Here is a 14595-nt window from a genome sequence, read left to right on the forward strand (position 1 = left end):
CACCTTCATAATTTCTATCTGTTGCTGCATTCCTGAGAAATCAGCATTTTAATAAATATGCAAATGAGTTGTTTAGGGATCTAGGCATGACACAGCACTTTCTGATCCTCTGCCTCCTGAGGTTATTTCCCCACCCAGCTCCAGTCTCTTTAACATGATTGATGCCTCACTGTCTCTGAGATGTGAAGAGCCAGGTAAGAAAATCAGACAGTTGGCCGTCAATCAAGCTAAAAAGACACATGAATTAAAATGCAGCTTTCTTGTGAGTCCAGTATTACTAACAGAAGATATAGAGATTTTGATAGATTTGGCTTTCAAAAACGTACAAGCCCATACATGAAGTTTGAGAAGCTGATTCTACTGAAAGGTTCCTTAATTATCAACATTTGTTCCTAATGTTGTGGACAAGGAACAATAGAATACCAAAGGCAGTAACAATGCCTAAATAAAAAGATACTTACTGCACATATACCAATTATCCCTAAAATTAAGCCAGCCGCTACAGCTAATGCAATGAGAATAACTGCCCAGTATGGAAGCCTGCTTGCACCGGTATCTATAAAACAAACGTAAAAGCAATCATAAAAGGTGGTCAAATCAACTGAACAAGCCTGCGGTAAAGAAGTCATATATTCATACAGGATCAAAAAGATATAAGCATTAGAATTGTAATGTAGCTGTTAAAAAATGCTAAAACTTGGTTTTACTACTCAACTAAAAAGGAAGCATAAACTATCAATGCCAAGCAGCTGCTACAAAAGCACTGAAATGTATATACAGTGGGACAAAAAAGTATTTAGTCAGTCAGCAATAGTGCAAGTTCCACCACTTAAAAAGATGAGAGGCATCTGTAATTTACATCATAGGTAGACCTCAACTATGGGAGACCAACTGAGAAAAAAAAATCCAGAAAATCACATTGTCTGTTTTTTTTTCATTTTATTTGCATATTAAGTTGGAAAATAAGTATTTGGTCAGAAACAAGCAATCAAGATTTCTGGCACTCACAGACCTGTAACTTCTTCTTTAAGAGTCTCCTCTTTCCTCCACTCATTACCTGTAGTAATGGCACCTGTTTAAACTTGTTATCAGTATAAAAAGACACCTGTGCACACCCTCAAACAGTCTGACTCCAAACTCCACTATGGTGAAGACCAAAGAGCTGTCAAAGGACACCAGAAACAAAATTGTAGCCCTGCACCAGGCTGGGAAGACTGAATCTGCAATAGCCAACCAGCTTGGAGTGAAGAAATCAACTGTGGGAGCAATAATTAGAAAATGGAAGACATACAAGACCACTGATAATCTCCCTCGATCTGGTGCTCCACGCAAAATCCCACCCCGTGGGGTCAGAATGATCACAAGAACGGTGAGCAAAAATCCCAGAACCACGCGGGGGGACCTAGTGAATGAACTGCAGAGAGCTGGGACCAATGTAACAAGGCCTACCATAAGTAACACACTACGCCACCATGGACTCAGATCCTGCAGTGCCAGACGTGTCCCACTGCTTAAGCCTGTACATGTCCGGGCCCGTCTGAAGTTTGCTAGAGAGCATTTGGATGATCCAGAGGAGTTTTGGGAGAATGTCCTATGGTCTGATGAAACCAAACTGGAACTGTTTGGTAGAAACACAACTTGTCGTGTTTGGAGGAAAAAGGATACTGAGTTGCATCCATCAAACACCATACCTACTGTAAAGCATGGTGGTGGAAACATCTTGCTTTGGGGCTGTTTCTCTGCAAAGGGGCTAGGACGACTGATCCGGGTACATGAAAGAATGAATGGGGCCATGTATCGTGAGATTTTGAGTGCAAATCTCCTTCCATCAGCAAGGGCATTGATGATGAAACGTGGCTGGGTCTTTCAACATGACAATGATCCAAAGCACACCGCCAGGGCAACGAAGGAGTGGCTTCGTAAGAAGCATTTCAAGGTCCTGGAGTGGCCTAGCCAGTCTCCAGATCTCAACCCTATAGAAAACCTTTGGAGGGAGTTGAAAGTCCGTGTTGCCAAGCGAAAAGCCAAAAACATCACTGCTCTAGAGGAGATCTGCATGGAGGAATGGGCCAACATACCAACAACAGTGTGTGGCAACCTTGTGAAGACTTACAGAAAACGTTTGACCTCTGTCATTGCCAACAAAGGATATATCACAAAGTATTGAGATGAAATTTTGTTTCTGACCAAATACTTATTTTCCACCATAATATGCAAATAAAATGAAAAAAAAACAGACAATGTGATTTTCTGGATTTTTTTTTCTCAGTTTGTCTCCCATAGTTGAGGTCTACCTATGATGTAAATTACAGACGCCTCTCATCTTTTTAAGTGGTGGAACTTGCACTATTGCTGACTGACTAAATACTTTTTTGCCCCACTGTATAAAACAAGAGATGCAAAAGAGAGGTTAAGGCTTGGTTTCAAAGTGTTTAAACATTAATGCTAATTCTTTTCTAAATCTCTTTGGTTCGCCAATGGTCAAACTTTGACAAGTGCTACCCGGCCAATGAATGAACTAATGGGCTGGTTCTCAAGAGCAGAAACTATTGCTACAGTGCAACACTCAGCTCACACTCATAAAGGGGATTGTGAGCAGTGAATCCCATCTGTGATGACCTCTGATATGGTATACTGATAGTGGTTGTCCTCATAAGAAAAACTTTGTAATGGCCAAAGTTTCCTAGGTTGAAAAAGTCATTGGAACCGGGCTTTAAGCATAGAAAGTAAGATGATCAATAGGGATTTTTACATAATTTGTCATTGTTTTTGTTTATTTTTGCTATTTTACTGTGTCACTTTTAGGCTGTGTGCCCACGTTGCGTTTTTTAAGCGTTTCCGTGGCGCTTTTAGATGCACGTTTCTGCCACGGAAACGCTTAAGAAAAGCATCCCATGTAATCATAATTGAATCCGCACATGTTGTGCTAATGGTGCGTTTTTTTCCGCTGCGGAAAAAAACACAGCATGTTCATTAACTTTGCGGAAACACGTGCATTTTTGCAAATACGCTTAGGAAAACGCATGCTAAAATGCTTAACATAAGCATCAAAAACGCTTACAAAAGCGCGTCATAAAATGCATGCGTTTTCCCGGGAAGAGGGTGTGCGTTTCCTCTCAGGAATATTCTGCATCAAAAAAGCAACGTGGGCACATAGCCTAAATGTCAGGAAAAATGCTTAGAAAACAATATTATTATAATTATTATATTGATAATTGTGCCTTATTTTGCAGATTTGTGTGGTTTCCAGTGGTCGGACACCAATAATCTATAAATTATCACCAATCTCATAAGTAATTTGAATTTTTTTTGACCAGACAAAAACTATTCATCTTTTCCTTTACTCCTCTAAACAAGTGTTGTATTTACCACTCTCCAGATGACAGTATAGTACAATTAATTTAAGCCAACCATATCGCTCAGTAGCTGAAATTTCTCTCTTTGAAAAAGTTTATATAGTTTTATGAGTATACAGCTTAATCATCATATAAGAAACAAACCTGAAATTCTTCAAGGGAGCCCTATGAACAGCGATGCTATGAATTTTTGAAAAAGTGCATTTCATCTTGCTAACCTTTTTTTAACTTCCATTCTACTAGACAGTTTCTGTAGTTCCAACCACCTATGGTCACCTAACTGAAAGTGCCTATCTCAACCATCCAATGACTGAAAGGGGAATACTTGTTTATGCACTTTGTCATAATAAAAACCCTGATGGAATGCAATGTATCAAAATGGCACTTACTTGTAGATGAAGTTGAGGTTGTAGTTGGAGCAGTATTTAGTGTGGTTGTAGTAGGTGGAGCAGTAGTAGGGGGTGGACTAGTAGTGGGAGGTGTAGTGGTAGTGAGAGATGAAGTAGTAGTTGGAAGTGCAGTAGTAGTGGAAGATGCAGTAGTAGAAGAGGGTGCAGTTGTGGTGGAAGGTGCAGTTGTAGTGGGAGGTACAGTAGTAGTTGGAGCTGCAGTTATAGTAGGAGGTACAGTAGTAGTGGGGGTTGCACTAGTAGTGGGAGGTGCAGTAGTAGTAGAAGGTGCAGTTGTAGTGGGGGATGCAGTTGTAGTGGGGGATGTAGTAGTATTGGGAGGTGCAGTGGTAGTTGGTGCTGCAGTAGTTGTTGGAGCTGCAGTAGTAGTTGGAGCTGCAGTAGTTGTAGTTGATGCTGCAGTTGTAGTTGATGCTGCAGTAGTAGTTAGTGCTGCAGTAGTTATTGGAGCTACAGTAGTTGTTGGAGCTGTAGTAGTAGTTGGAGCTGCAGTAGTTGTAGTTGGAGCTGGAGTTGTAGTTGGTGCTGCAGTAGTAGTTGACGCTGCAGTAGTTGTTGGTCCTGCAGTAGTAGTTGGAGCTGTAGTAGTTGTTGGTGCTGTAGTAGTTGTTGGAGCCGCAGTAGTTGTAGTTGGTGCTGCAGTTGTAGTTGGTGCTGCAGTAGTTGTTGGAGCTGCAGTAGTAGTTGGAGCTGCAGTAGTTGTAGTTGATGCTGCAGTTGTAGTTGATGCTGCAGTGGTAGTTAGTGCTGCAGTAGTTGTTGGAGCTACAGTAGTTATTGGAGCTGTAGTAGTAGTTGGAGCTGCAGTAGTTGTAGTTGGAGCTGGAGTTGTATTTGGTGCTGCAGTAGTAGTTGACGCTGCAGTAGTTGTTGGTCCTGCAGTAGTAGTTGGAGCTGTAGTAGTTGTTGGTGCTGTAGTAGTTGTTGGAACCGCAGTAGTTGTAGTTGGTGCTGCAGTTGTAGTTGGTGCTGCAGTAGTTGTTGGTGCTGCAGTAGTTGTTGGTGCTGCAGTAGTTGTTGGAGCTGCAGTAGTTGTTGGAGCTGCAGTAGTTGTTGGAGCTGCAGTAGTTGTTGGAGCTGCAGTAGTTGTTGGAGCCTCAGTAGTTGTAGTTGGTGCTGCAGTAGTAGTTGGTGCTGCAGTTGTAGTTGGTGCTGCAGTAGTTGTTGGAGCTGCAGTAGTTGCTGGAGCTGCAGTAGTTGTTGGAGCTGCAGTAGTTGTTGGAGCTGCAGTAGTAGTTGGAGCTGCAGTAGTTGTAGTTGGAGCTGCAGTAGTAGTTGGAGCTGCAGTAGTTGTTGGAGCTGCAGTAGTTGTTGTTGGAGCTGCAGTAGTTGTAGTTGGTGCTGCAGTTGTAGTTGGTGCTGCAGTAGTTGTTGGAGCTGCAGTAGTTGTTGGAGCTGCACTAGTTGTTGGAGCTGCAGTAGTAGTTGGAGCTGCAGTAGTTGTAGTTGGAGCTGCAGTAGTTGTAGTTGGAGCTGGAGTTGTGGTGGGTGCTGCAGTAGTTGTTGGAGCTGCAGTAGTAGTTGGAGCTGCAGTAGTTGTTGGAGCCTCAGTAGTTGTAGTTGGTGCTGCAGTAGTAGTTGGAGCTGCAGTAGTTGTAGTTGGTACTGCAGTTGTAGTTGGTGCTGTAGTAGTAGTTGGTGCTGCAGTAGTTGTTGGAGCTGCAGTAGTTGTTGGAGCTGCAGTAGTAGTTGGAGCTTCAGTAGTTGTTGGAGCTGCGGTAGTAGTTGGAGCTGCAGTAGTTGTAGTTGGTGCTGCAGTTGTAGTTGGTGCTGCAGTAGTAGTTGGTGCTGCAGTAGTAGTTGGTGCTGCAGTAGTTGTTGGAGCTGCAGTAGTTGATGGAGCTGCAGTAGTTGTTGAAGTCTGTGCTTCACAAATGGTTGGAGCTGCAGTAGTAATTTAATAAATGTCAATAAAATTTAGCTTTAAAAGTTTTTTCACATAAATTATTACTTATTTTTATCTGCACTACGGTCACTCTTTTCACCAGTAGAGGAGAGTCTATTATATCAAGCTATTTTCCAGGGTCTGTTTTAGATGTGATATTTAATCAGTTTGGTGAAACACAATATTAATCATGTTTTCTCAGATGATATTGATGGAATGCCCATATGTAATATCAAAGTTATTAAAAAGGGGTAAGAAGAAGAAAATCTTACTAACCAGTGCCAAAATTTGGCATAAAAAGGTGAAGATTGCTGAAATGTACTCTAATTTTGTGCTGGGTTGGGGCCCAACTCAATTTTCTATGGAAGGATGGGTTCTCTGATTATAATGGGTGGATCAAACCTGCGCAGATATGTTGTTACCACACTGCTTCAATAATAGCAATCATAAAGTGGAAATTGTACTGTAATGATAAAAATAGGATGGATTGGATACTAAGCTAGGAACTAAGGGGTAGAATGATTAGGTGGTCAAAGAGGATGGGTCGCAGTTCATGAATGATGAACAGCTATCATGCTGAACTTCAGGAATCAAGAGCAAGGAGGGGAATAAGGATCTTTTGTGACTCTTGAAAAGCTGCAATCCCCATCACGACATCTGAGTGATCACATGTGTTGAGCGAATTGCTAGAAACGGAAACATATTCTCCTAAAACTTTATAAAAATGATTCAGATTCGGTAAAATACCATTTTTTTTTATTTGCCTCATGCAATTTTTGTTGGAGTTAAAAAGACCAGATAAAAAATTATATTCATCACTCCCCAGATCTCATCTTGATTTTGTTCTTTTACACTCTTCACTCACAGGTTTGTGATCTTCTTCACACCACAGATATGATGAAGACATGGCATGAAGAAGACTGGCAGCCTGAGAGTGAAGGCTGGACTGAAATGACCAACCAGGGAGCTGAGTTGATAAGGCACGAGCTAGGAAGAGGTGAAATTATTATTTTTTTATTTTTTGTCTTTTTTGTGCCATAGTACAAGAGACAGATTTGAGTTGTATTGAATAAATTCAATGTGAATCAAAATTTGCTGACCGATTTGGAGTGACTTCTGTTAATTTGTGAATCACACATTAATAGATGAATATATCATAAACATTTCCTGACAGAGTAAATTATCATCATGATTTTTTTTTTTAAAGCTAGACATCCCACACTGCTCATCTCGGGATATGCTGAGAAGGAAGGACACAATTTAAGCCTAACTAGCTGTAGGGTGAAGCTCACTGGTGTATCAAGGCTGCTGTTCTTCAAATTCTTTCTTCTCTTATTATTTACCAAAAGTTTGTCATCCCACTAAGGGAGTTGGAGGAAGACATATAAACTCTGTCCTCATGTAATGATGGAATTGATATGGATGAATAACGAGATATGATGGAAACGATCATCCAATGAGTTGTGTATCTACATGAGTGAAAGAGTTACCATTGCTCCTGGTGCTGGTGCCAAATGGGATCAACGTCGCATGTTTTAGATAAGAAGATAGAGTATTATGTATACCACATGGAAGCTAAGGAATGGATTTATGCTCTTGATTCACATACATAAGTAGCAGTTTGGCTGCAACTTTCTTAATGTTTTTGTGTTTACAAGGTGTTTCCATGGAAGAGGTATTCACTGATTGGCAAATCTGGCCATAAATAATCATTGGTGCCTTTTTACAGAAGTTGTCAACTACTTGGACAACTTTTCATACCCCTCGCTTCACCACGATAACATAGGAAAGCATATAATCACCTCCTGTGCCAGTGCCTTTCCCATGGAATTGGCATTTGCTCTCCCCGGGGCTCTCATGAGGTGTTGTGACACGTGACACAGGCGCCCAATCAACACCAAAGTCAAATCGAACATGAAGAGGAAGTCCATGATAAGTTGCAGCCCAGATTTCTTCTTCATGTTCATTGGGTGCCAGCATCACATGTCACAACACCGCACGAGTGCCCCGGGGAGAGCGAGTGCCGACACCACGGGAACGGCTCTGGCACGGGAGGTGAGAATAGGCTTTATTATGCTATCGGGGCCAAACATTTTGATCAAGAAGGGTTTGTTCAAGTAATGGACAACCCTTTCAGGTTACTTATTTGCATGTTACAGATTATGCTGGAATATTCAGAAGCATAATAATAAGAGCAGAAGCATCTGTCAGGTAGGAGACACAGCCTTCAGATTTGTGGGATTGTATGCTTTGGAAGAGTTTTTTGGTCTTGAGTGGCAGATATGGATTCTTGTCTCATACTATCCGCTGCAACCTGATGGGCAGCATGGTGGCTCAGTGGTTAGCACTGCCGCCTTGCAGCGCTAGGGTACTGGGTTCAAATCCCACCGAGGACAACATCTGCAAGGAATTTGTATGTTCTCCCCATGTTTGTGTGGGTTTCCTCCGGGTGCTTGGGTTTCTTCCCACACTCCAAATACATACTGATAGGGAATGTAGATTGTGAGCCCCATCGGGGACAGTGTCAATAATGTCTGTAAAGCGCTGTGGAATTAATAGTGCTATATATGAGTAAAATAAGTAAATAAAATGTAGGTTTTCAAAGTGAGTATAACTGTCTCCTTAGCTCTAGGAGATCTACTTAATAATGTATGAAATTTGGTAACACTTTAAAGAGATGAGGAAACAACCTTCTAAGAGTACATGTTGACTGCTAAAACTATAGAAAACATCAGACATTTCCCCAAAAATATTTCTTTGAAAGATTAAAATGTAATAATTGTTGATGATGAGATATAGAGATATTTCTTTACTTTGTTTTTGTTTTTTTGTCATTGATTTTCTTTGCAATTAAAATTCTTGTTTCCTTGTTTTATTTGTTTTCCCATAAGTGAATCCTTAACAGATGAGACCAAAATTGAACTTTTTGGACACCAAAGTAAACGCTAAGTCTGGCACCAAACCAACACACCTCATCCCCCAAGAACACCATCCCATGTGCTAAAGCAACACTCGAGTGGTTTAAGGAGAAACATGTAAATGTTTTGCAGTGGCCTAGTTAAAGCCCACATCTTAATCCAATTGAAAATCTGTGGTCAGACTTGAAGATTGCTGTTCACCAGAGGAAACATCTAACTTGGAGGAGCTGGAGCAGTTTTGCCTTGAGGAATGGACAACAATCCCAGTGGCCAGATGTAGAAAGACTTATCAAAGCAACTTGTAGCTGTAATTGCCTCAAAAGGAGGCTCTACAAAGTACTAACTTTAGGTGATGAATTAATATGAACACAAGAGTTTTCAGTTATTTGTTCTTTCCTTCACAATAAAAAGAAAAGCAAATATTCACAGTTGTAGCAGCAAAACATGAAAAATGGCAAGGTGGAGAATACTTTCACAAGCAACTGTAAATCTTATCTTTATGGATATTCAATTAACTAAATTGGATCCAAATTAATTGTAATGCCAGCATCTTAGTATTAGTGGATAGTACTAAAAGTTACCAATACCAAAGTTATTGTACTGACCACAAAATTCTTTATCTATGGCACTAATTAAAATAATTTCAAATGAGTTAGAATGTATCTAAAGCAAATCCAAATTGTAGGTTACTTACCTTTAAGCAATAAGAGCATCAAGAGAAAAAGGCCATTGAGCCTCGGTCTGCTCCCCATGGTGCCTATTACTTTGTCCTGTGTCTTGAAGATGTAGACAAAGAATATTCCAAACTCTTATAAATAGGAAATAGTATCTTTATATAGTGTTTGTAATGGGATGATAGACTTTATAAACAATGTCCTATGTGTCAGATTACAAGAATGTCACACTAGGACAACCCTTATCGCGTTTAGGAGATTGACCTTCAATTCACCTAAATATAATTTTAAAGCAATTATAAGTTCCCTACAAAATATATCATTTGCCTTTTCCATGTGTGACTCATCAGATTCATATCATTGAAATGTATCAGGGCTCCCTGTCCTCCAGACTATAATCATATTTAATTGTTGATTATCTCTAGATCAAAAATCATTGTTAAGAAAGTCACTTATAATATGACAAATAAAATCTTTATTGAAACTAATGAAATCTATGAAAAAAGTGTGGTAAGTCTACCAAGCACCAATACCTACTATGCTGGGGCTTAACACCAAGTTCCCCCCCAAAATACTCTTATACTATTACTCATTTTTAAATGCGTGAAGGTTGGCCAAAACTTTGTTAGCAAACCAACAAAAAAGGCACGAAACACAGTAACAAATCCACAAATGACACTGGCATTTCATTTTATTAACTAGAGATGAGTGAAACGATTCTCAGATTATTGAGTACGAGATGAATTTCCTGAATTTAATGGTTTGCGTAAATTCAAACATTTTGGGACTTGATTCACGCTGCTGAAGTATAAGAGATTTGGCTAATGCCTTCTTTGCTTGGCTACATGCGCCTCTACATAATGCCCTGTAGCTATGATTATTATACCTGCTACAGTGGAGGTCAGTACCAAGGTCACAGATCAGCAGTTCGCAGTGGAGCATAGTTTGTATCGCAGAATCCTTTTCCATCTCCAGAGTCACTGGGTAAGTCTGTTTTGTAGAGTATAAGCTCATATGGCCAGTGGGGTCTTCTCTCCCTCCACCCTATTGAGTGTAAGCTCTTATGGTCAGTGGGTTCCTATCTCTGCTGTAGAGTGTAAGCTCATATGTCAGGGGGAGTCTTAACACTCTTTTCTATTAAGTGTAAGCTTTTATGGTTATGAGGGTCCTCTCTTTCTCCTGTAGAGTATAAGCTCTTATGGTCTGCGGGGTCCTCTCTTTGTCCTGTAGAGTGTAAGTTCTTATGGTCACTGGAGTAGTATGTACATTCTTGTGGTCAGTGAAGTCCTCTCTCTCTATCCTGTAGTATGTAAGTTCTTATGGTCAGTGGAGTCCACTCTCTCTCTCTCCTTCCTGTAGTAGGTGATTTCTTATGGTCTCTCTCACATACTATGTAAGCTCTTATACCGTCAGTGGGATCTTCTCTCTTCAGTACTGTTTAAGCTCCTATGGTCACAAGGGTTTTCTCCTGTAAAGTGTAAGCTATTATGGTCAGTGAGGTCCTCTCTTTCTCCTATTAAATATAAGGTCTTAAGGCTAGTGAAGTCCTCTCTCTCTCGAGTAGTATGTAAGCTCTTATGGTCAGTGGGGTCCTCTCTCTTTCTTTTACTATGTAAGCTCTTATGCCATCAGTGTGGTCCTCTCTCTCTCTTCTGGAGAATGTAATCTCTTAGTCAGCGGGGTTATCTCTCGCACTTCTGTAGTGTGCAAGCTCCTATGGTCACCAGGGTCCTCTCCTGTAGAGTGTAAGGTCCAAAGGTCAGTGGGGTCCGCTCTTTCCTTTTCTGTGGTGTGTAAGATTTTAAGGTCACCAGAGTCATCTCCTGTAGAGTGTAAGCTCCTATGGTAAGCAGGGTTGTCTCTCTCTCTTCTATAGAGTGCAAGCTCCTATGGTTAATGGGGTTCTCGCACTCTCTTCTGTAGCGTGTAAGCTCCTGTGGTTAACGGGGTTCTCGCACTCTCTTCGGTAGAGTGTAAGTTCCTATGCTCAGCAGGGTCCTCTGTCCTATGATATGTAATCTCCTATGATCAGCAGGGTTCTCTCTCTCTTCTGTAGTGTGTTAGCTCCTATGGTTATCAGGATTCTCTCCTGTAGAATGTAAGCTCTTATGATCAGTGGGGTTCTCTCTCTCTTCTGTAGTGTGTAGCTCCTATGTCATCAGGATTATCTCCTGTAGAGTGTGAGCTCTTATGGTCAGTGGGGTCCCAGTTATCTCTCTTCTGTGGTGTTTAAAGGGCCTGTTAGGCCGGTTTCACATTAGCGCTTTTTAAGCGCACGCATGGCCGGGGGTAGCTCCGCCCCCGAGCCGGCTCTCTGCCCGGCGTGCCCGCCCCTTGCTTGTAGTGCCGCCTCCTATCGCACAGCGGCGCCTGCGATCGGCGCACCCTATCTTTAGCATAGGGTGCGCAGATCGTGCGCAGGCCGTGCGCTAGTTGCGCTTTGACCTGCGCTGCGCACTTTTGACGGTGCGACGTGCGCGCCAAAATCCGAAAAGTTTGATTTTGGCGCGCACGGCGCACCGTCAAAAGTGCGCAGCGCAGGTCAAAGCGCAACTAGCGCACGGCCTGCGCACGATCTGCGCACCCTATGCTAAAGATAGGGTGCGCCGATCGCAGGCGCCGCTGTGCGATAGGAGGCGGCGCTACAAGCAAGGGGTGGGCACGCCGGGCAGAGAGCCGGCTTGGGGGCGGAGCTACCCCCGGCCGTGCGTGCGCTTAAAAAGCGCTAATGTGAAACCGGCCTTACACTAAGCGATATCACTAGCAATAACACTATAACGTCACTGGTTTTGTGACGCAGCAGCGATATTGCTAGCGATATCGCTATGTGTGATACTTACCTCCGACCGGCTCCCCCGCTGGTTATCGCTGATCGCGCAAGAATGTCCTGGGACGTTTCTCGTCATCAGCTTCCTGCTGGGCTTCCTGCTGTGGCGACAAGCGACGCGTGGACGCGGGCGGGAGGACGTCTTCATCGCAATGTCTGACAGGTAAGTAGCGACCGCCGACCGCCGCTATGTCGCTGGTGAGATCTGCCTGTTTGGCAGCTCACTAGCGACCACTTAGCGATGCACCAGCGATCCTGACCGGGTCATATCGTTGTCAGGATCGCTGGTGCATCGCTAAGTGTGACAGTACGTTAAGCTTTCATGGTCACCAGAGTCCTCTCCTGAAAAGTGTAATCTACTATGGTCAGCTGGATTCACTCTCTCTATTCTGAACAGTGTTGTCTCTTTTGGTCAGCGAGTTCCTCACTCTCTCTAGCTTATTGAGTGTAATCTCTTATTGCCAGCGTTGTTCTCTCTCTTTTCTCTCCCCTCCCCCACCTGTGTTTTTAGCGTAATTACAAGCTTTCCTGTATTGAAATTCATGGAAATGTATTCACTACTAATTGAGCTTTCGGGAACAGTTAGTGACATTTGAATTTCAAAAGTTCTCTTATTCTGTGTTGGTTTGTCGCCAGACATAGCGTTTACCTTTGTGGCCAAAAAGTTCCATTTTCGTCTCATCTAACCAATGCACTTTCCTTCATACATTTGGGGAGTCTACCACATGTCTTTTTGCCAACTCAAAATGGGTTTTACAATTTTTTGTGCAAGTAAAGGCTGTTTTTGCCCCCTTTTTGATAAGGCCATGAAGTGTACGGCTTATTGTGTTTGTATGGATAAATACTCCAGTCTCTGCTTGGGAACTCTTCAGCTTCTTTAGGGTTACCTTTGGTCTGTGCTGCATCTCTGATACATGCTCTCCTTGCCTGGGCTGAGAGTTTTGGTGGGCAGCCCTCTCCCAGAAAGGATTGTTGTAGCACCATGTTCTTTCCATTTGATGATAATAGATTTGATGCTGGTTCGGGGATCATCAGAGATTTGGATTCTTTTTATAACTCAACCTTGACTTGTACTTCTTAGCAAATTTGTTCCTGACTTTTTTGGAAATCTTCTTGGTCTTCATTGCGTTATTTGGTTAGTGGTGCTGTAACAAGGTGGCACAGGGTGGTAGTCATAACCGAGTCCACTTGGTCACAGTCATTGAGCACCCCGGCCCCTTGCACATGCATAGACAGTTCTAGACCCAGCCCCGAGTCACAGTGGGTTGCCTCAGATATACTGCTGCTCTCCATGATGAAACAAATGCATCACACATCACACTTCTTAGGGCCCAAAAGTGGTAACTTGTTTAATGAAGGTGAGGTAGAGAAGAAAAGGTAACAATTCCTGAACTGTCCCTATTCACAGCAACAGCTGCAGCAACAGAGACAACGACTCACAGATGGCTTCCAGGAGCAAAAAGTCTCTTGTGGGGCACACATACAGTCCTTGTGCCTGCTGCCTGACAGTCCACTAGCAGCTTGGTTCCCTCCAGGGGTATGGCCAGCTCCCAGCAGGGGAGCACATCCAGCCATGGGCCAGCCTGCCTGGGCACTGAGCTGGAAGCAGGAGCTTCCTGCTTCCTTTTAGGCTGCTGAGCCAACCCCCTTGAATTAACCATTTCCTATCCCTAAGCTAACATAGATATATTACATTTTACAATGGTAACACAATAAAACAAGGCAAACACAGCACATACATTAATATACAAAACAAATATTACAGTGCAAGACACATAAATAACCACATACTGCGAAGGAAAGAGCGGAGACAGATGAGGGTCTCCACTACCTCCTTACATTGTCTCTTGCTTAATAGTGTTGCCACCTCTATGGCCTTTCAGAAAAGGTAAAGTATATATCCTGACAGACCATGTGACACTTAGATTGCACACAGGTGGACTTCCTTTCACTAAGCATGTGACTTATGAAGATAATTGCTTGCAAAATAATTTTTTTAGAGTTTCATAGCAAAAGGGGTGAATACATATGCTCATGCCAATTTTTATTTATCTTATCCCATAAATTTAATTCATGTCTATATTTTTCTCACTTCACTTTACCAACTTAGACTATTTAGTTCTGATATATCACACACAATTGGATTATAAAAATATTTAAACAGAGGTTGTAATGTTGACTTCCCAACAATGAATGACATTGGCAATGTTTTTTTCATTCCACTGTTTTTTGAATATGTAAAGTGAAAAAAGAAGATCCGGAAGAAAGGTTTCAATCTGCATGGTAAAAAAGGCAAGAAACAGAGGTGGTGCAAATTAATTTTTCAGGACCAGGTTCACTGGCCACATCAATAATCTGTGGCCCCTGAATCATAGCCCTGTGAACTGACTCCTACTTGTCAGAATCTGAGGTTCGTCTTTTGAATAGCCGGCATGATGCAAAGTCCCAATTGATGATGTCAGATTCGCTAACAAAAAGAGGAGCTGGAGATCAGATACGAGACAGCTCTCAGGGTTCCAGTCAAG

The 14595-nt window shown here is 42.2% G+C and overlaps 1 protein-coding gene and 1 long non-coding RNA gene across 3 annotated transcripts in view; one reads left to right on the top strand and one right to left on the bottom strand.

The window, feature by feature from the left end:
• The window catches only part of LOC141051819 (uncharacterized), a 61946-nt gene extending 52210 nt beyond the window's left edge, over nucleotides 1-9736 (top strand). For both annotated transcript variants that reach the window (XR_012220700.1, XR_012220701.1), the window contains exons 2-3: nucleotides 6519-6648; nucleotides 8543-9736. This is a non-coding gene — a long non-coding RNA (uncharacterized lncRNA). The remainder of the gene's footprint in view (nucleotides 1-6518; nucleotides 6649-8542) is intronic.
• LOC141052157 (uncharacterized) lies at nucleotides 4402-6353 on the bottom strand. Its single transcript, XM_073549388.1, has 2 exons — nucleotides 6321-6353; nucleotides 4402-5650 (listed from the first exon to the last, which is right to left on the bottom strand). The coding sequence occupies exons 1-2, from the start codon at nucleotides 6351-6353 to the stop codon at nucleotides 4541-4543; spliced, it is 1143 nt and encodes a 380-aa protein (XP_073405489.1). The 3' UTR covers nucleotides 4402-4540.
• Nucleotides 9737-14595: the final 4859 nt, after the last annotated feature.

Source organism: Dendrobates tinctorius, unplaced genomic scaffold, assembly GCF_039654945.1.
Source record: "Dendrobates tinctorius isolate UK_male_01 unplaced genomic scaffold, ASM3965494v1 ptg000158l, whole genome shotgun sequence".
NCBI lineage: Eukaryota > Metazoa > Chordata > Amphibia > Anura > Dendrobatidae > Dendrobates > Dendrobates tinctorius.

What these genes read in the sequence shown, in the direction of transcription:
- LOC141052157 (XM_073549388.1), bottom strand. Translation starts at nt 6,353, where the DNA reads ATGTTTCCGTTTCTAGCAATTCGCTCAACACAT. An exon ending in TAGCAATTCGCTCAACACAT is followed by an intron (nt 5,651 to 6,320) that starts GTGATCACTCAG and finishes TTACTACTGCAG; the next exon opens with CTCCAACCATTTGTGAAGCA.